The following is a 22662-nucleotide window of genomic DNA, read 5'->3' as shown; positions in this document are numbered from 1 at the left end:
TTGTATGCCCGTGTCACACCAGTTCGCCGCCATGTTTAGAAAGATATGAACCTCTTCGGAGCTGAATCGCTGGAATCACAATTAACGCTGACAGGTACTGCGAGACTGAAAAAACTCAAACGGGCAATTCAGAACTGGAGAAGAGGAATGTTGAGCAAGGGCGTACATATTCTCCATGACAACGCTCACCCACACATCGCTCGGCAAACCGTTCCTCTCCTGCAATAGTTTCAGTGGAACATAATCACACAACCACCCTGTAGTCCTGACTTGGCGCCCAGTGACTATCACCTGCTCCCTATGTTAAAAGAACATTTGGCCGGAAAGCGATTCGGCTCCGACAACGAGGTGAATGAAGAGGTTCATAACTTTCTAAGCAGCATGGCGGCGAGATGGTATGACATGGGCATACAAAAACTGCCACAGCGTCTACAAAAATGCATCGACAGAAATGTGATTATGTCGAAAAATAGCTAAATGTTCAAGCTGTAAACTGATGTAAACCATTGCAGAAATAAACAGGTCTATGTACTTATAATTGAGATTACCCTCGTATTAAAGTCACTTCACGCAAAACCTGCGCACAAAAATGAACAAAACCCGACCTCAGCTGCTGGAGGATGGGTCACTTATTCTCCACGACAATGCTCGCCCGTATATCGGCAATGTTGTAGCCCAAAAACTGCCCGAATGCGTATGAAAAGTGTTGTTGCACCTCCCTACAGCCCGGACACGAGTCCACTGGACTTCGACTTGTTCCTGAAGTTGAAAAAACCTGTGCGTAGTGGTCGTTATCCTTCCCTGGAAGAGCCTTCTACGAGGGACACTCCAAAAGAAATGCACACTATTTTTTTAAAAATCCATCTTTCATTCTACATGTTTGAAAGTTTTACACTGTGTAGATACATCCTTCACGAACAATATTTTCATTTCTCCACGTAATTTCCATCCCTCTTAACTGCCTTACGCCATCTTGGAACCAGCGCCTGTATACCCGCACGGTAAAATTCTGGACCAACCTGTTGGAGCCACTGTCTGGCAGAGTGCACAAGGGAGTCATCATCTTCAAACCTTGTTCCACGAAGAGAGTCTTTTTGTTTCCCAAAGAAATAATAGTCACATGGAGCCAGGTCAGGACTGTAAGGCGGGTGTTTCTGTGTTGTCCATCCGAGTTTTGTGATTGCTTCCATGGTTTTTTGACTGACATGTGGCCGTGCATTGTCGTGCAACAGCAAAACATCTTGCTTTTGCCGATGTGGTCAAACACGACTCAGTCGAGCTTGAAGTTTCTTCAGTGTCGTCACATATGCATCAGAATTTATGTTGGTTCCAACAATTCGTTAACTCTCTGCACATTGTCTGGAGTGTGTGCAGTACGAGGCCTGCCGCTGCGAGGACAATCCTCAATATTGCCGTGCCCGCTTTCATCACGTAACCTGCTTGCCCACCGACTAACTGTACTGCGATCGACAGCAGCATCTCCATACACCTTTTTCAACCTCTTGTGGATGTTTCCCACTGCCTCGTTTTCACAGCACAGGAATTCTATGACAGCACGTTGCTTCTGGCGAACGTGAAGTGCAGCAGCCATCTTGAAGACATGCTGTGACGGTGCCACTCACGGGAACAGGTTGAACTAAGTTTGAAAACAAGCGGGAAGGATGTATCCACACACTGTAAAACTTTCACACATGCAGAATGAAAACCGTATTTTTACCAAAATAGTGTGCATTTCTTTTGGAGTGACCCTCGTAGCATTGTTACCCGAGCCAATCGATGAAAAGAAGTGGTGGCTTGGATGGAATATCAGAGCTTCCGAGACGGTAGGGAGGCAGGGAGACAATACTGAAGGACTTCAAAGAGATTTAAACTAACTAAATAAATAAACGTGCAAATGAAAAAATTAGTGTGCGTTATTTATGAGACGTCCCTCGTATAATAGATTAAGAAAGGCTTCGTTTGCGCTAGAGAATTTACAGACAGCATGATGACACACAGTTTCAGCTCAGAACTCCCTCTTCCGACATCCTCTCCCACCATCAGCTCCCCCCCCCCCCCCAACCACCTCCCCACCCAACCGCCCCCCCCCCCCCCCTGCCTCACAGACCAAAATCGTGGGTTCGATTCTGAATGGAAATGGTTGCTGGATTTTTATTTCAAGATCCAAAATGCGAGTTCTTGCCCAGCCAGTCATCACACTGTCCGGTTACGTAACATCAACAGTACAGCTTTACTGCAGCGGATTTGTCATTAAGATTTACGCGGAGGCGCTCGCGGTCGTCCGTGCAGAGCTGCAAGGCAAAACGGGCACCGCGTGGTTCCGAGACTGGCGCGACCGGTGGGCCAAGCGCCAGCTGGTGGGGAGCGCAGAAGACGGCCAGACGCCGAACCGTGCACAACCTCCGCCTCAGCAGTCGCAGCAGCAGCAGCGGCAGCAGACACCTCCAGCAGCAGTTCTGCAGGTCAGACAGCCGCTAGCTAGCAAGGAGACAGCCGCCAGCGCCTCCGCTTGGGCAGCGTCCGTCCGCTAACCGTTCCGCGCTCTCAGGAGTTAGCGTCCTGTGGGAGCGTTGGTACGGGGCGCCATTAGGGTGGAGGGGTGGGGATAGGGGGTTAGAATGAGGTGGTGGGGGGATTCGGCTTGGGTTTGCGCTGACATTGAGACAGCAGGTCACGTATTGCTCTTCGACGATATATGCCAGGTGAATCGAACTTAGCCTCAGTCTTGAGCCGCGCGACCGCTGCGGTCGCAGGTTCGAATCCTGCCTCGGGCATGGGTGTGTGTGTGATGTCCTTAGGTTAGTTAGGTTTAAGTCGTTCTAAGTTCTAGGGGACTGATGACCTCAGATGTTAAGTCCCATAGTGCTCAGAGCCTTTTTTTGAATCGAACTTACTGTTGAAAGACCGAAGCGGATAATGAGTAAATAATGTTTTGAGACCGTGATTCCCCGCTACCTATAGATTTAAGCAGTGGTACCAAACCTGGTGGTAATTTCCCCCTGAGCGATAAAATGAAATTTTCTAAGGGGTAAGAACAAAACGATTCGATTCTGTTTCAGTCACGAAACTAAATTATTTTCGAAAAATCATTACTATTATTACAATTTTGTAAGACTTTAATATTGATTATACAGGGTGCTCCATTGATAGTGATCAGGCCAAATATCTCACGAAATAAGAGTCAAACGAAAAAACTACAAAGAACGAAACTTGTCTAGCTTGAAGGGGGAAACCAGATGGCGCTATGGTTGGCCCACTAGATGGCGCTGCCATAGATCAAATGGATATCAACTGCGTTTTTCTTAAATAGGAACCCCCATTTTTTATTACATATTCGTGTAGTACGTAAAGAAATATGAATGTTTTAGTTGGACCACATGCCTCACAATTTTACATGAACAGTTGGTAACAGGTAGGTTTTTTAAATTAAAATGCAGAAAATAGGTACATTTGAACATTTTATTTCGTTTGTTCCAATGTGATACATGTACCTTTGTGAGCTTATCATTTCCGAGAACGCATGCTGTTACAGCGTGACCACCTGTAAATACCCCATTAATCCAGTAAATGCTCAAAATGATGTCCGTCAACCTCAATGCATTTGGCAATACGTGTAACGACATTCCTCTCAACAGCGAGTAGTTCGCCTTCCGTAATGTTCGCAGATGCACTGACAATGCGCTGACGCATGTTGTCAGGCGTTGTCGGTGGATCACGATAGCAAATATCCTTCAACTTTCCCCACAGAAACAATTCCGGAGATGTCAGAGCCGGTGAACGTGCGCACCATGGTATGGTGTTTCGACGACCAATCCACCTGTCATGAAATATGCTATTCAATACCGCTTCAACCGCACGCGAGCTATGAACCAGACATCCATCATGTTGGAAGTACATCGCCATTCTGTCATGCAGTGAAACATCTTGTAATAACATCGGTAGAACATTACGTAGGAAATCAGCATACATTGGAACATTTAGATTGCCATCGATAAAATGGGGGCCAGATATCCTTCCTCCCATAACGCCGCACCATACATTAACCCGCCAAGGTCGCTGATGTTCCACTTGTCGCAGCCATCGTGGATTTTCCGTTGCCCAGTAGTGCATATTATGCCGGTTTACGTTACCGCTGTTGGTGAATGACGCTTCGTCGCTAAATAGAACGCGTGCAAAAAATCTGTCATCGTCCCGTAATTTCTCTTCTGCCCAATGGCAGAACTGTACACGGCGTTAAAAGTCGTCCCCATGCAATTTCTGGTGCATAGAAATATGGTACGGGTGCAATCGATGTTGATGTAGCATTCTCAACACCGACATTTTTGAGATTCCCGATTCTCGCGCAATTTGTCTGCTACTGATGTGTGGATTAGCCGCGACAGCAGCTAAAACACCTACTTGGGCATCATCATTTTTGCAGGTCGTGGTTGACGTTTCACATGTGGCTGAACACTTCCTGTTTCCTTAAATATAATGTAACTATCCGGAGAATGGTCCGGACACTTGGATGATGTCATCCAGGATACCGAGCAGTACGCATAGCACACGCCCGTTGGGCATTTTGATCTCAATAGCCATACATCAACGCGATATCGGCCTTTTCCGCAGTTGGTAAACGGTCCATTTTAACACAGGTAAATGTATCACGAAGCAAATACCGTCAGCACTGGCAGAATGTTATGTGATACCACGTACTTATACGTTTGTGACTATTACAGCGCCACCCATCACAAACCGAAAAAAGTGGTCCAACTAAAACATTCATATTTCTTTACGTACTACACGAATATGTAATAAAAATGGGGGTTCCTATTTAAAAAAACGTAGTTGATATCCGTCTGACCTATGGCAGCACCATCTAGCGGGCCAAGCATACCGCCATCTGGTTTTCCCCTTCAAGCTAGACGAGTTTCGTTCTTTGTGGTTTTTTCGTTTGATGCTTATTTCGTGAGATATTTGGCCTGGTCACTATCAATGGACCACCCTGTATAAGCTATCGATAGTTACTTTTTCTCAATTAGTAGCATTAATGCAGTGGGGCTTAGAGGTTCCTCACTTAGTCCACCCACTACACACACAAGTTGTGCCTTGTCTTCTCCGATTTGTAGATAGTACCCACAGTGGTCCAGAAATTGCTTCATTACTCGCTTCGAAACAGAAAATTGAATTAATCGACAGTACCATACAGCGTAACTATGTAAGGGCCACCATAGTGATGTACACAGTATTACTATTACTATTATTATTATTATTATTATTATTACTATTAGTGGCTGCAGTCAGACACAAAGCATTAACGGCCTGAAGTTGTCCAATTTCTGCCAGTTCAGAAGTAAGGAGTGCAACAATCAAGTGGTTTACGAACAATAAATATGTGCACACATTTTATCCTGGTTAATTTTAAATGGAGTTAAAGTGAACAGGTCAAGCAAAAGGGTGGGGTTGGAGGGGGGGGGGAGAGGGAATGGAGAAGAGTAATACAGGGGAAGTATGTTGATCCCTCACAGTGGATAGTTAGCTTTCTTATCTGAGAAGAAGTTGTGGGTAGCATTTGTGATGCACCATGAATTGGTTCGTCAATCATTCTATACCCCCCTCCCCCAACCCACCCTCCCCTCCCATCCCCCACCACCACACACACTAACTAGATGTTATTAATGTTTTATCTTTTTAAGGATAAAAGTGTTCCAACTAAAGTCTGCCATTCTAATGTTTTGTTAGGTGCTAAAGCCGAAAATAATGTTGGGGGGGGGGGGGGAGCAGGCAGGGAGGGGGCGGGTACTAGCTAATTTCTGATTGCACAGAGGAGTTCTAGGCCCTTTCAGTCTGGAACCATGCTGCTGCGACGGTCGCAGGTTCGAATCCTGCCTCGGGCATGGATGTATGTGATGTCCTTAGATTAGTTAGGTTTAAGTAGTTCTAAGCCTAGGGGACTGATGACCTCAAATGTTAAGTCCCATAGTGCTCAGAGCCATTTGAACCATTTTTTTTAGAGGAGTAATGGTGTAAGAAAATTGGGAACCACTGGATTGAAGTGTATTGAATCGTCGATTCTTCTCCTATAGAACTATCATCACAGATGTGTCCTTACTGAAGATTATGTTCGCCATACTGTTGCGGGAAGATGGACACGTTACAGAGGTCCAAATCTTTGGTGTCCGGGAAAGTTGGTTCTACTTCCAGACGAGTGTAACCCCAAATATTTGCATGGTAGAGTAAGTATGGTGTAGCGTACGTGGAGACAGTGTTTGCGCGGCAATCGCCGACGTAGTGTAACTGAGGTGGAATAAGGGGAACCAGCCCGCATTTGCTGATGCAGATGGAAAACCGCCTAAAAAACCGTCCACAGGCTGGCCAGCACACCGGACCTCGACACTAATCCTCCGGGCGGATTCATGCCGCGGATCTGTACGCCTTCCCGCTCGGGAAGCAGCGCGTTAGACCGCATGGCTAGCCGGGCGGGCTACTACTACTACAACTACTATTACTACTATCATTACACTTAGTGGAATGCCTTCTGTTATTGTACATTGTTGCTCTCACGTACACAGATACTGGGCTTCATTTGAGTACTGAGTATCTACAAATCACTACAGTTGTGGACCAACGAGTCTTTTACACATGCTGTGCGTAGCGCCTATATACGATTTCTTCTTCTGCCTCTGTACTCCGCAAGCAACACTACAGTGTGTGGGACGGAGGGTACTTATTGTATGATTGTCACTTCCCCTTTTTTGTGTCGGTCACGAATGGCTCGAGAGAAAGACCAATTACTGGTAAGCTTCCGTCTAAGCTCGAATATCTCTAATTTCACTTTCACGGTCTTTCGACGACATATACGCAGGAGGGAGCAATATACTGGATGATTCTTGTAGAAACGTACGAGCTCGAGCTTTAATAGTAAACCACTCCGTCATGCAGAACACCTCTCACGTCGTGGCTGTCACTCGAAATGGCTGAACATCTCCGTGACACTTTCGCACTTACTAAATGAATCTGTAACGGATCAAGCTGTTCTTCTTTGGGTTTTCTGCCTTTCCTTTATGTTTAATGTCCTTTCACTTTACATCGCGCTCTACGCATACTCCTAAATATTTTATGGGTGTGACTGCTTCCAGTGATTTTCTGCAATCGTGCAACCATGCAACAATGCTTCATTCTTCATATTTATGCATAATCATTTGTGACTCGGTGAACGAAACAGAGTACCAAGATAAAACAGTGCGACATTAGAATGTAATACACGTAATTAAAATAATTTTCCGTTATTTGTTTTTGAATTAATAAAATAATAAAGTTAGTCAGTAGTCGTCTAGAAGGAAAATTGTGTTAATTAGTACTAATATGATCACGAATATGTGTGATTTTATACCATTCTCATCATATTCAGGCCGACCGGAGTGGCCGATCGGTTCTAGGCGCTACAGTCTGGAACCGAGCGACCGCTACGGTGGCAGGTTCGAATCCTGCCTCGGGCATGGATGTGTGTGATGCCCTTAGGTTAGTTAGGTTTACGTAGTTCTAAGTTCTAGGGGACTGATGACCTCAGAAGTTAGTTCCCATAGTGCTCAGAGCCATTTGAACCATCATATTCACTTTATGCAGTTAAGCTGTACAGCCTATTCCGGAAACTAACGTGTCCTCGTACGTGCCGACACTTCGCTGTCCAGTGGGTTTGTAGATCATGGCGATTCACAGGAGACCATCTTTCTGCTTTCTTTGTAACTGGTTACACTAAGTTACCTTATATTTTTTTAATTTTGCTTCCCAAATCGAAAAGCTGTAGCTCTTGTCTTACTTCTGCGTTACTTATTTTGTCCATTAGTGTGAAGCCTCTGACCGCCCTGAGAAATTTTATCTCAGCTGAAAATTTTGCTTCGTTCTTCGAGAGTAACTACGTCTCATTTCCACATAATACTACCAGAGCCGTCATTGTGTTATAAAGCTTCAGCATAGTTCCTTTGCCGGCCGAGGTGGCCGAGCGGTTCTAGGCGCTACAGTCTGGAACCGCGCGAACGCTACGGTCGCAGGTTCGAATCCTGCCTCGGGCATGGGTGTCTCTGATGTCCTTAGGTTAGTTAGGTTTAAGTAGTTCTAAGTTCTAGGGGACTAATTACCTCAGAAGTTAAGTCCCATAGTGCTCAGAGCCATTTGAACCATAGTTCCTTTCCTGGTTTTATATTCCAGAGTTCTATGAATTCTTCCACACACGTAATTAAATTTTAGAAGTTTTGTTTTGTGACATGTAGTGACTTATCTATTATCGCATCAATGGGAAATGACCTCTCTTCTGACCGGGGATCGCCGGAGGTTCTCTGGCGCGGCGTCCAGCCGCAGGTGAAGTGGTTGTTGGTTGACTGGAGTGAGACGAGCCGGAAACTCGGGGAGAGGCGAGGCATGAGTGGTGGGCCGAGAGCATTGGCTAACGTGTCACCCCGTTTACATGGGGTCTTCCAGAACCGGATTTCGTAAACCGATTTACCATTACCGTTTCTGGGTGGTCACGTAAACACTTCAATAACCGACTCTGGAAATCCGCTTCTAATAGCCGGTTTTCCAATTCTGCGACCGGTTTTGAAACGTGCTTGCGCTGTCAGGTTTTGTCTGTTTTTATTTATATATATATATATATATATATATATATATATATATATATATATATATATATATATATATATATATATATTGTTTGGCTAATATGGACGGAGTGGCTTTTCGTACAGTGGAAGATAAGTAGAAATATTATATTGACGCTGTTAAAACCTCGTCTAATTGATGAGAAACAGCGATTGTGATGACTAAATCAGAAACTGTAACACCTGTTTTCTAGGCACCATAATTAACTGGGATAGCAAATCCGCTTCAGACCTTAACATGTAAACATGACAGCGAAAAATTATTTCCCAAATTCGGTTTTCGTCTTGCGGAAGATGTGTCGCTTGCAAACGTATTGTATGATTGTACTGTGCCTGTGCTGAGAATTTACTGAAGTGGCCTCTTGGAACTGTTTGCCGCCGCTCCTATCTTTTGTGAAATACCGACTGCTAATTGTGGTCGAGCGGTCTAACGCACGGCTTTCCGGAGCGGGGAGGAGCGCCTGGTCCCGCGGCACGAATCCGCCCGGCGGACTTGCGTCGAGGTCCGGTGAGCTGGCCAGTCTGCGGATGGTTTTTAGGCGGTTACCCATCTGCCTCGGCGAGTGCGGGCTGGTTCCCCTTATTCCGCCCCTTATTCCCCCGGCGGATCCCTGGGGGATCCGCCGGGGGCCCAACCGCACAATAAGCCTGGGTTCGGTGTGGGGCGGCGGAGGGTTCAAGTGGACTGCGGTAGTCGTCGTGGGGTTGTGGACCACTGCTGCTGCTACGGGGACGGAGCCTCTCCGTCGTTTCTAGGTCTCTGGTTAGCATAACATAACTATTTGTGGTTCGGAGACAAGGTGCTGAATTTACTAGAGGTCAGTCCTTTGCAATGTCTCAATGATATTTTAAAAGGAACTCTAAAGGCCTCCTTATAAGGCGCAACAGAAATAGACAGGTGTTTCTGTAACAGTTTGTGTATCAGTCTGACGTCATTACGAATGCTTGCGTATTATTTGTTAAGCTGATCAAATGTCGTTGTTTCCAGTGTGTAACATATGCCTGTTTCAGGATAATGAAACCAATATCTAAGTCCCGTGTATATGAGGACACTGTCTGTGCCTATGAACTCCATGTAATGTTGCTTCTGTAAAAAGGAAGCACACCACATACATGTTCTATGTTTCTTAGCTGATGTATAGGATAGTGGCAGCTGTTCAGGCGTGCTATAATTAGGAGTGAAGCATTGTTTTGTATTCATTTTAGATTTCTGTAAATGATGCTGTAAAAGGGTTATAGCCTGGATCGAAAGATGAAGAGGTTCCATCATTATGGTTTGTTAGTTAAATTGGATAAATTAAGGTGATTGTATTATCCTTTTATAAAGTACAATATTTGGATTTGTTGTTTTTAAACATTCTTGTCTTAATAATATCCTGTTAAGTCTTTGATTATCAGAAATTATATTATGCAGACTAAGGCTGCAAACTCCTCTGGTAAGATTTTGCTACAACAGTACTTTTTTTGAAGCTTTATCTTGTTAGTCATTCTTATATCAGTATTTTGTACTAGTTACGCTATTTATACTATGTGTCACTATTGCGTAATTTTGTCAATGTATTTGACCTCGTATTGTATACTCGGTCAGTCCACAAGTAATTATTTTGGGCTCAACTCACTGCTTCCGTGAAGTTTATATGTCGCAATATTCGGACATTTCGCGTTCATCGTAGGTGAAGATACCTGCTCGAATATTTTGCCATTTATCTCAGTTTTGGAGCTTATCATATTTTTCCCCATAAATGCCTTCACTTTTGATTTATGTACAGATACTGACAGCCCACATTCGTCAGCTAATTCTCCTATGATATACAGGGTGGAGAAAAATCGTGTTACGAAATTTTAACCCTGGATAGTTGATGCCAGTAGGAAACTAAATTACTAATGTTGTGCAGGTCGACAACACACCATTTTAAACTATGGTAGCTTGGCGCCACGCGTTCCGACAACCATAGCGCTGCCCGTCAACCAATGATCGGCAACGGGGCAATCCCACGGTCAGTCGGAGCGCGCTCTTTAAAACAGCGCTCTCGATATTTGCGAATACTGCCTCGATAGCGGTGCGTAGAGATGGGGCATTAGGGTGCCTCATGTTATTGGCAACTCTTTCGACTACGTTCCAAACATAGTACTCAAGGGAGTTCAAATCTGGGCTATCCGGGGGCCAGAAGTGCTTTGACCAAAACGCGTCAGTATTATCCAAGAGCCAGTTTTGGACCAAATGGCTCGTATGAGGTCTTCGTCTGTCATCCGATTCATTGTTCGCTCGCTGACATTCAATACTGATGCCAGTTTCTTCAGCGATTGCTCCGGGTCCTCGGAAATCAGCGCCTGAACCTTTTCGGTGACTGCCGTAGTTCGTGACAGGCGTTTCCTCGAATGAGGTTTCCTCGACGGGTTAGCGGAACCTTCCGCAGACTTCTCTAAAGCATTATACTTGGCCACAATATCGTAAACAGTTGATCTCGGGTACCCAAAGAATCTATTTATTTCAGTGAGGGAACACCCAGCGCGAAGACTTTCGATAATCGCGGCTCTTCGATTGTACTCCGCACTTCGTCGTAACATCTCGGCCACTTTGAGGTTCTGGCATTTTGAAGTTCTGACTGTTTACAAAATGTCTATGGCTTTCAAGAACGGCAATTGCGACTTCCGGTGGATCTACGATATGGCGGGAAATTTAAACTGAAATATGTCCAGATTTAAGCGCCGCACCTTGTATAGTGAATAGAGCTAAACTTGTAAAACACCCACTGGTAGAAGTGAACAAGCTGAAATGGAGCGAGGAGATCAAACAGATCGCAGAATGGGCACCCATTCTTCATGAAGAACGGAGTTCGAAACCGCAGTCCAGCCTTTCTCAGTATTTCGCTTGATCAACTGAGGCGGATTCTCGGATGGTTCCTTTGAAAAGGACAAATCGATTACCGCCATCTTTTTCAAATCATAAGATTGATGGGATGTCAAATCTATCTTGGGCTGTATCGTGTGGGTCCCCAACGGCAAACCGATTTGGAAAATGAGCCTGTTACAAACACTTTCAGATGGCTACTGCTTCAATGACAAGAGTAGAGGAAGGTTCGTACCACCCCACTTTCCACTGTTGCCAAATTTTTTCAAGATGGCGGCGATGACGTCATCCAAGATGGCAGCGATGACGTCATCCAAGATGGTGGCATGTAGACTTGGCAGCAGTGCATGACGTCATCCAAGATGGCGGATTTTGGCGGGAAAATAGGCCAATTGTGCTATGTCCACTAACCTAACCTCCAGAAAAAATGGCGGGAATCTTGAATTTTGGCGGGAAAATAGACCAATTCTGCTATGTCCACTAACCTAACCCTCCAGAAGAAAAAAAGGCGGGACGTTTGAATTCCAACAGGATAATGCATGCCAAACCGTACTTGTCTTTATTATTATTCATTATTATTGATTATCATTTATTAACACTCATTTTCATTTATTATTATTTATTAGTATTTATATCATGCACGTGTGTTAGTTCGTATCTCAGCCATCCGAGGACGTCGCCATGACGTCCTCTATCTATTCCCAACACGAAATGGCTTTTCTTACACTACCTGGCAAAAAAAAGTGAAGCATACAAAAGGGGAAGAGGAAACAAAGTGTAACTTCACGGGTTGAGATGGTATGTGATGTTACTGAGGTGATTAGAAAATCGAGTCAAATTTACAATGCACTAGGTAGTATGAGCCCTTTTATAAGTATGGCGTTGCATTCCCTGTGGTCTGGATGCATGTATTTAATCGGTTTGGTACGATGTTACAAAGCTGTAATATCCTCTCCTGAGGTAAGTTGACTCCCAGCTGTTGTAACTGGTCCTTGATATCCCGGATACTGACGCTGGACCGGAGATGGCGTCCGAGCTGATGCGACACATGCTTCATCGAGGACAGATCTACTGACATTCCTGTCCACGGAAGTACCTCACACCACGCAGCCACTTTGCAGATACATCTGCCATGGGTGGGCCTGTATTGTTCTGTTGAAATACGGCAGCACAGCACTGTGGCTTGAGAGGTAACAAGAGGATGCAGTAAGTCCATGACGCACCATAGCGCAGTCAGAGCTCCTTCAACCACTACCATCCGTGACCTGATCTAGTGGCTCACCGTACCATTTGTATGGTTACAGGGTGAATTAGAGACAAGACGAGGAAATAGCGGTTTGTTGCTTTAATTTTGGACACAAATGTAGTATCCAGCAGCAAATCAAAGAACCCACCATTGTAATGTCGAGTGTATTTTCTTCTTGTACAACAACTATACTGTATAGGCAAAATAAGTAAAATTTCGTTTTCTCTGTCCTTCAGTGTGCTGCAATTTTAATGGCCTACAGTGTGTTCCCCGTCTTACTTTGCGAGTGTTGCTCAAAACAACGACCAGTCGAGAAGAGAGTCCGTATTGTAGCGTGCGAGCGAATAGCTAGGGCGGAGTAACTAGAGCGGCAAAAATGTGAATGCGTGAGAGTGTCAGGCGCGTCTTCCGTCCCACCGACAAGCCGTCTACCGTGCTCTGTTGTTCAGCAACTGCTTCCAGAGCAGAGGTGAAAGCCAATGCCAATCGCTCAGATAATACACCCAGAGCAGAGTGAGTTAAGAACCTTTCTCCATTGTTCTCAAAAGGCCATTCAGGAATGTGATACCCACATTCACATGCGTCTGCCTAACACACTTTTCGCGAGTGTTTCTCTGCTAGACGCCAAGAAATATTTCTTAAGCTCCTCACCTTGTTTCAGTGTTCCCATGGAGTCTGTGCTTTTTAACAGATTGTAGCCATATTTTTGTCCTTTCTTCGCTTGATACCGTGATGTTTGGAGCCGGACCTGGTGAACGTTTGTCATAATCGGCCTGGAGTTATTTTTATCGAGTATTCTGTTTTTCTGAAAATCGTGCAAACTCGTTAGTGATCGATTTCTTGTTTCAATACCTGTATATTGCTTCCCATACAGTGCACCTACCGACGTGGCCCAGACGCAAGACACCGGATTCGCATTCGGAAGGATAGCGGTTCAAACGACCACCAGAGCGCAGCAGAGTTGTTCGTGTTTAGTGTGGTTACCAGGCCTGACAGGGTATATAAGGGGTGTGACACAGAGATACCACGTGCTCGTGTGAGACAGCGTTATCAGAACCTGACAGAGGTTGGAAAGGGGCCTCTTGTGGGTCTCCATTAGGTAGGCTGGTCCAATCGTGCAACAGCGAGATTTTCTGAAGTCACAGTGGTCCGATACTGGACTGCATGCAAAAGAGAGGGCAGGCATAATTATCATGATTGCGGTCGACCATGCCTGATCAACACAAAGGAGGATCGCTGTACTGGGTACCAAGCACATTGTTTAGACGTGGTACTTACGGAAAAGCAGGATTCAGTGTGGATGGGGCCGTACTCAATTACCGTTGGTTGCTCAGTTTTTTTCTAAATCACGTATATTTGAAAACAATTTCAAATAAGGTTGACAATAAGGAACAATTATCAGATTTGACTGTTAAAACACTATGTATAATAAAAAATTTCTTAAGCGAGTTGCACTCACATCTGAAGACCTTATTGGAAAGAAATTCAACTTATTTGTCGGCTGAAAGCCCCAATAGTAATAACTGAGAAAACAATTTGACGGCTGAAGTCCTGGATAGCAAATTCTTAAGAACGCATTAAACTTCTCCAAGAGATACTAAAATATTATAAAAAAGGACAATCATCAAATTTTCACTATTAAGAGACAGTATCTAATTAAAAATTCGTAAGACAAATTGCATTCATGGCTGAAGGCCTGAGTGACAATCACCACAATCTGACCAAATCAAGAGAGGAGTGGGCCTCAGACAGTGCTCCAAGGATCGGTCTGGGAAAGTCGCTCAACTTCGTAAACGATGAGACAGGCAGCCAAGAGTTGTATTCACTTAACCAGATGGCAACTCAAACTAGTGACAGTTTAAACGCAGGCGAACACTCTTGCAAAATCTACCTGACGTCTGGTAACCAACACAACGAAGCAATAACCCAGGCAAAGCGGAACTGGCGGACAGCACTGCGTCTTCAGAATACGGTGTTTAGAACATCCAGAAGCAGAAGAAACCACTACGACCAAAGTAGTGAAAAAGAAACAAATATTCGAACCACAATCAAGGAGGCTGTCGAACTACACGCCTTACCAGACAGCAGCAGCAAGGCGAGGAAAGGTACACTGCCGCGGAAATACGCTAACCTCCAGGACAGGTAACAGGGGCGTTAGCGGCCACTAGGCAGAAGAATACCGCTGGTTGAACTTCATCAATAAACACAAGGAGTTCAATGATTAATAATGAAAGGTGGAGGGCGGCTAATTAATTTCGCCAACTCCAAACACTTCACTCACTGCTATTTGTCTCAGCGACCCTGTGAGCAGCAACGCGCGAACAAATGTGTGATGTCTAAACAGTGGAGGTTTCGCTACTGGGTTAATGTTCACTCAACTCAAACGTCCTGGGTCCGGTGGAGAACGAGGTTGTCGCACTCGCAACTACAGCCCGTCGATCCAGCAGTGCCTGCGTGCCACCACTGCTGCTATGTCCCAACCGAACTACCCGATACACTCCGATTTGGAAAAAACTTAGCGCCCTTCCAAAGATAGTATTATGGTACTAGATATCGATATCGATAATCGCTGCTGCTGCCACTCACTGTTCTAGGCGCTCCAGTCCGGAGCCGCGCTGCTGCTACGGTGGCAGGTTCGAATCCTGCCTCGGGCATGGGTGTGTGTGATGTCCTTAGATTGGTTAGGTTTAAGTAGTTCTAAGTTCTAGGGGACTGATGACCACAGCAGTTGAGTCACATAGTGCTCAGAGCCATTTGAACCATATTGAACCAAACAGCGAGGTCATCGGTCTCATCAGATTAGGGTAGGATGGGGAAGGAAGTCAGCCGTGCCCTTTCAAAGGAACCGTCTCGACACTTGCATGAAGCGATTTAGGGAAATCGCGGAAAACCTAAATCAGGATGACCATCGGGTTTTGAACCGTCATCCTCCCGAATGCGAGTTCAGTGCGCTAACTACTGCGCCACCTCGCTCGATGTGCTACTCAGGATGACCATTGTGGCGAGCGTGGCGACGGTCTGCGGAGAGGTCCCACTCTTGCAATGTTTTAGAGGGACACACGTGTGTTACTCGATCCAGTAAGTGGATCGAAACAGCATATCCAGACACTCTGGGGATAATGGCATGGAAACAGAGGATGACAGGCGTAAAGCTGAAATACTAAACACCTTTTTCCAAAGCTGTTTCGCAGAGGAAGACCGAACTGCAGTTCCTTCTCTAAATCCTCGCACAAACGAAAAAATGGCTGACATCGAAATAAATGTCCAAGGAATAGAAATGCAACTGAAATCACTCAACAGAGGAAAGTCCACTGGACCTGACAGGATACCAATTCGATTCTGCACAGAGTACGCGAAATAACTTGCCCCCCTTCTAACAGCCGTGTACCGGTAGTCTCTAGAGGAACGGAAGTTTCCAGATGATTTGAAAAGAGCACAGGTAGTCCCAGTTTTCAAGAAGAGTCGTCGAGCAGATGCGCAAAACTATAGGCCTATATCTCTGATATCGATCTGTCGCAGGTTCGAATCCTGCCTCGGGCATGGATGTGTGTGATGTCCTTAGGTTAGTTAGGTTTAAGTAGTTCTAAGTTCTAGGGGACTGATGACCTTAGAAGTTAAGTCCCATAGCGCTCAGAGCCATTTGAGAAATAAATTTATGAGAATGTACGTACACAGTACTGCGTGGTAGAGAATAATGGATAGTGGGAGTGGGAAAAGAGTAACAGAAGAGAATGGAAGAGTTTGAGATGGGGTGCTACAGAAGAATGTTGAAAAATTAGATGAACAAGTAAGATAAGGAATCGGCAAAGAAAAGAACATACGAAAAACAATGACAGGAAAAAAAAATTGAAATTTGTGGTAAGGTCTTATGGGACCAAACTGCTGAGGTCATCGGTCCCTAGGCTTACTCACTACTTAGTCTAATTTAAAGTAACTTCCGCTAAGGACAAGACACATACCCATGCCCACTGACAGGAAGAAGGGACAGAATGATAGAACACCTATTAAGACTTCTGGGAATAACCTCCATGGTACAAGAGGGAGCTGTTCAGGGTAAAAGCTGTAGAGGAAGTCAGAGACTGGAATACATGGTACAAATAATCGAGAGAGACCAGTTTGTTGACAGCGTAACTGTACAGTGTTTGACTTTGTTGACGGAGCCACAGCATCATCTGTGCTTGCAATGCTTCATCACTATCATAGTGAAGTCCTCGAAGCTGGTCTTCATGTTCTGGAAGCAGACGAAAATCGGATGGGATCAAGTCGGGACTGTATGGAGGGTGATCGATGACGGTGAACCAAAGGCGTCGTACTGTTGCAAATGTCGCAGCACTCGTGTGCGGTCTGGTATTGTCATGCTGAAGAAGAGGGTGTCCATGCGTGGACGAACTTTTGAAATTGGTGCTCCCATTTTGCTGAGAGTTTCTCACACCCTGACATAGTTACGTTTTACACTACCATGTTACACGCTACAACTTAAATTAATTTTTAACACGCACTCGTAGTTTTTATTTTTTATCCTTCGACTAAATATAGAGTATTTTTTATGTTTTGTAATGTAGCTATGTTACCCCTGGTATATATTCCAGACTATCTAGAGATAGACAGCCCATGTGAGAATGTGCAGTAGTAGTGAATGCAGAATAAAAGGACATTACGGTCCAATCAGCAACAGCCAGTATGACAGATTGTCATTCAGAAACAAAACCCTTATAATTTCGAGTTTGACTTTCTACATTTGCTGTTTTTCAGTTGGATGGAAGGAATATACGAGGTGCATTCAAGTTCTAAGGCCTCCGATTTTTTTTCTAATTAACTACTCACCCGAAATCGATGAAACTGGCGTTACTTCTCGACGTAATCGCCCTGCAGACGTACACATTTTTCACAACGCTGACGCCATGATTCCATGGCAGCGGCGAAGGCTTCTTTAGGAGTCTGTTTTGACCACTGGAAAATCGCTGAGGCAATAGCAGCACGGCTGGTGAATGTGCGGCCATGGAGAGTGTCTTTCAGTGTTGGAAAAAGCCAAAAGTCACGAGGAGCCAGGTCAGGTGGGTAGGGAGCATGAGGAATCACTTCAAAGTTGTTATCACGAAGAAACTGTTGCGTAACGTTAGCCCGCATCTCGTGGTCGTGCGGTAGCGTTCTCGCTTCCCACGCCCGGGTTCCCGGGTTCGATTCCCGGCGGGGTCAGGGATTTTCTCTGCCTCGTGATGGCTGGGTGTTGTGTGCTGTCCTTAGGTTAGTTAGGTTTAAGTAGTTCTAAGTTCTAGGGGACTGATGACCATAGATGTTAAGTCCCATAGTGCTCAGAGCCATTTGAACCATTTTTTTAGCGTAACGTTAGCTCGATGTGCGGGTGCGTTGTCTTGGTGAAACAGCACACGCGCAGCCCTTCCCGGGAGTTTTTGTTGCAGTGCAGGAAGGAATTTGTTCTTCAAAACGTTTTCGTAGGAGGCACCTGTCACCGTAGTGCCCTTTGGAATGCAATGGGTAAGGATGACGCTCTCGCTGTCCCAGAACATGGACACCATCATTTTTTCAGCACTGGCGGTTACCCGAAATTTTTTTGGTGGCGGTGAATCTGTGTGCTTCCATTGAGCTGACTGGCGCTTTGTTTCTGGATTTAAAAATGGTATCCACGTCTCATCCATTGTCACAACCGACGAAAAAGAAAGTCTCATTCATGCTGTCGTTGCGCGTCAACATTGCTTGGCAACATTGCTTGGCAACATGCCACACTGGCAGCCATGTGGTCGTCCATCAGCATTCCTGGCACAGACCTGGATGACACTTTTCGCATTTTCATGTCGTCATGCAGGATTGTGTGCACAGAACCCACAGAAATGCCAACTCTGCAGGCGATCTGTTCAACAGTCATTCGGCGATCCCCCAAAACAATTCTCTCCACTTTCTCGATCATGTCGTCAGACCGGCTTGTGCGAGCCCGAGGTTGTTTCGGTTTGTTGTCACACGATGTTCTGCCTTCATTAAACTGTCGCACCCACGAACGCACTTTCGACACATCCGTAACTCCATCACCACATGTCTCCTTCAACTGTCGATGAATTTCAATTGGATTCACACCATGCAAATTCAGAAAACGAATGATTGCACGCTGCTCAAGTAATGAAAACGTCGCCATTTTAAGTATTTAAAACAGTTCTCATTCTCGCCGCTGGTGGTAAAATTCCATCTGCCGTACGGTGCTGCCATCTCTGGGATGTATTGACAATGAACGCGGCCTCATTTTAAAACAATGCGCATGTTTCTATCTCTTTCCAGTCGGGAGAAAAAAATCGGAGGCCTTAGAACTTGAATGCACCTCGTATTAGACTTAATAGTGTCTTTACCGACTGAAAGGCTGCATGTCTGCCTCTTTTTCAGAGCCCTGATGTAAGTTCATCAATTCGGTTACTATTTTGTTTGTACAGTGTCATTCGTTGAACAGTGATGGAATAACGACGTTAATCAGTGGATTTACAGTTGCCTATTGGCCACAGAAAGAGCCAGTCAGCTGCTTGCTCCTGACAAAGGGACACCCAGAAAATTTCCGAAAACTTAGTTTTTTGTCAACTAGGGAACCAAGAAGACTACGCTATGCAGAGATGCCGTCTCGAAAGACGTAACTCGCCATACCACATACGTTTCCTGTGAAAATGACACAAGCTATGATAGAGGACCGGTCTGCTCAGAATCTCGAACTCGAGGTTACTGTTCCGCCTTTGGTGAACTAAGTTGCCCCCTTTTTCTTTTTGCTGCTTCCGTCACACATCCATTGTCTCTCGAGCTGAGAGATGAGACGATGTACCGCTATTGTCGCACGGCATCCTGAACTTTCCCCGTGCATGGGAAAACCAGGTGCTACAGTGTGTCGTGATTACAGGCCAATGAGGGTGAAATTCTTCCGCACATACAAATGCAGACACTGCTGAAACGCAGAATCCTATTTCCTCGCCGAGTTTGCAACTCCCTTGCTACAAGCACAGGCACATGGAGTCGCCTCTTTGTAATGTAAGAGCGATGCTGTGCTTCATTCAGTTATATATATATATATATATATATATATATATATATATATATATATATATGTGTGTGTGTGTGTGTGTGTGTGTGTGTGTAAGAGGTCCCTTATTCTCGTAGCAAAATATACTAGTCAAAAACGCAAAACCAGAAAAAATCCTATTCACATAACAATAACAACAACTTAAATGAAAAATTGGCAAACGTGGAGCAGGTTTCAGATCAAACTGATTTTTCCTAGAATACGTTTTGGTCCTGAAAATTATAACTCAGCAAGTAAACAATTTGAAACAAAATAGGATGTATCTTTGTAGATTTGTGAAAAAGTTTTTGGTTCAGTGGACAATAAGTCTCAATTCCAAATCCCGAAAAAAAGAAATCTAGATCTTAAAACCAATGCAGTTATTGCTGAAATGTTGCAATGTAAGACAAAGTTCAGGGAAGACATTTCGGAACATTCTGAAATTAAAACAGGAGTGAGACAAGGTGATGGATTCTCTCCATTACGTTTCAACGGCGTAGAAAAAACGATTCAGGAGTGGTGGAAATTAAAATCAAAGTTTTAAATTGACGAACCAATCAAATTCGGAAGAAACAAACTTAGTGTAAACTGTTTAGCTCTTGCAGAAGACTCGCTGATTGTGTGTCGGACACTCAAACAGCACAAAAACAAATAGGAATTATTAAAAAAACAGCAGACACAGTAGCTGCTAAAATATCATTATGAAAACATGCCTGTCAAGAATCTGACATCCAAAATTCTAATACAAGAATACGGGGAAGTGGAGAGAGTTTCTCAGTTCAGATATTTAGGCGGAACGATTCGAGAGACTGCCCTGTAAAAAAATGGATATGAAATTCGATGACATAAAATGAAAACAGCCTTCAAAATCGAAAAAGATACGTAGAAGTAAAATTCATCTGCAAATACAAAAAAATGCGACTGTACAAGATATTCCTCATAACAGATTGTCTTTATGGGGACAGAAACATTCACAATAACATTAAAGATATCCAAAAGATGCAACGAAAAGCAATAAGAGGTTGAAAATACAGCTACAGATTTAAACTCCTGTATTTAACACACGACCGCTTTCGGGCTTTTATACGCCCATCTTCAGGTGTCGTAACTTGATGCTGTGACCCCGAGCGCCGCGGTGGACGAGTACAAGATGCTGTGTACTACCTACGACCGCAGAGCATGGAGCAATCAACTAATTTTTAAGTCCACATTATGTTGAAAAACGAACGTACAGACTGAGAGCAAACAAAGACATTCTAAATGATGCCAACATTTATTGGCCATATTAAAAGAATGGAAGCAACCATATTAATTGTGCAGATTCTGGAATTCTACGAATGTCACAGTACAGCTGAAATTGAAACGCTAAAACGCTAAACACTAACAACAGTCAAAGAAGCCAGAAAACTGTTTAGGCGGATAATTCACGGCTGAACAGATGGTCCGACAGGAAAACCGAAAAATACCGGAACAACTTGTCTGGCATTAGGAGAAGGGCTCGTACTGAGAGGTTGAAAGTAGTACAGGCACAAGGAAACGCTACAAGAAAACTCTGAAAATGCGCTTTATTATATGTCCATTGGTTCATTAGGGACAAATCATAAATTTTTATTGAAATATGGGCCATTATTATACGTCCTTCAGCACTCCTCCTCAAAGAGTTTCGAACTCGTGCCAACACACCTGACTGCCCTCGGATTTTGTCACATGCTCCCTTAACGTGTGCACCTTGCCGATGGGTGTCGCGCACACGAACGCCAACTTGTAAATGCTGAGCCCGGTAACGAAAGCATAAAAAAATTTATGCATTTTGCATACTTCCATTCCCTGATGTCATATACAATAATTTTGTGGGGTAGTTCCGTGCACAGACACAAAGTATTCACTATACAGAAACGTTCTGCATGGTTCTTACCTGGTGTGCATACTCGGCATTCTTGTCGTAAGTAACTGTTAACAATAGCCTCACACTAACAAGGGATCCTCCCAATCGCACCCCCCCTCAGTTTTAGTTATAAGTTGGCACAGTGGATAGGCCTTGAAAAACCGAACACAGATCAATCGAGAAAACAGGAAGAAGTTGTGCGGAACTATGAAAAAATAAGCAAAATATACAAACTGAGTAGTCCATTCGCAACATAGGCAACTACAAGTAAAAAGCAAGCATGTGGTTGCCGTGGTCCCGTGGTTAGCGTGAGCAGCTGCGGAACCAGAGGTCCTTGGTTCAAGCCTTCCCTCGGGTGAAAAGATTAACTTTCAGTTTATGTGACAAACGCTTATGTTTTCATCATGTGACAAACGCTTATGTTTTCATCACTTTTTTGGGAGTGATTATCACATCCACAAGAAAACCTAAAGCGGGCAAGGTAGAAGAATCTTTTTACCCATTCGCCAAGTGTACAAGCTAGGTGAGTCGACAACATATTTCTGTCATATGACGCACATGCCGTCGCCAGTGTCGTATAGAATATATCAGACGTGTTTTCCTGTGGAGGAATCGGTTGACCTATGACCTTGCGATCAAATGTTTTCGGTTCCCATTGGAGAGGCACGTCCTTTCGTCTACTAATCGCACGGTTTTGCGGTGCAGTCTCAAAACACAGACACTAAACTTATTATAGTGAACAGAGACGTCCATGAACGAACGAACTTTGCGAAAATAAAGAGAGTAAAAATTTTCATCCGAGTGTAGACTTGAACCAAGGACCTCTCATTCCGCAGCTGCTCACGCTAACCACGAGACCACGACGCTCCTGATCTCGCACTACCCTTGATGTTGCTTATCATGCACATGGACTACTCAGTTTGTATATTTTGCTTATTTTTTCATAGTTCCACACAATTTCTTCCTGTTTTCTTGATTGATCTGTGTTTAGTTTTT

The 22662-nt window shown here is 44.5% G+C and overlaps 1 protein-coding gene across 1 annotated transcript in view; it reads left to right on the top strand.

The window, feature by feature from the left end:
- Window positions 1-2168: 2168 nt before the first annotated feature.
- The window catches only part of LOC124622938 (probable cytochrome P450 301a1, mitochondrial), a 128169-nt gene continuing 107675 nt past the window's right edge, over window positions 2169-22662 (top strand). The window contains exon 1 of the mRNA XM_047148729.1: window positions 2169-2357. Coding sequence (XP_047004685.1) covers window positions 2169-2357 — 189 coding nt within the window. The remainder of the gene's footprint in view (window positions 2358-22662) is intronic.

The sequence above is a fragment of the Schistocerca americana genome, chromosome 7, assembly GCF_021461395.2.
Source record: "Schistocerca americana isolate TAMUIC-IGC-003095 chromosome 7, iqSchAmer2.1, whole genome shotgun sequence".
In the NCBI taxonomy this organism is placed as follows: Eukaryota; Metazoa; Arthropoda; class Insecta; order Orthoptera; family Acrididae; genus Schistocerca; species Schistocerca americana.
This window is presented reverse-complemented; position numbering and strand designations above follow the sequence as displayed.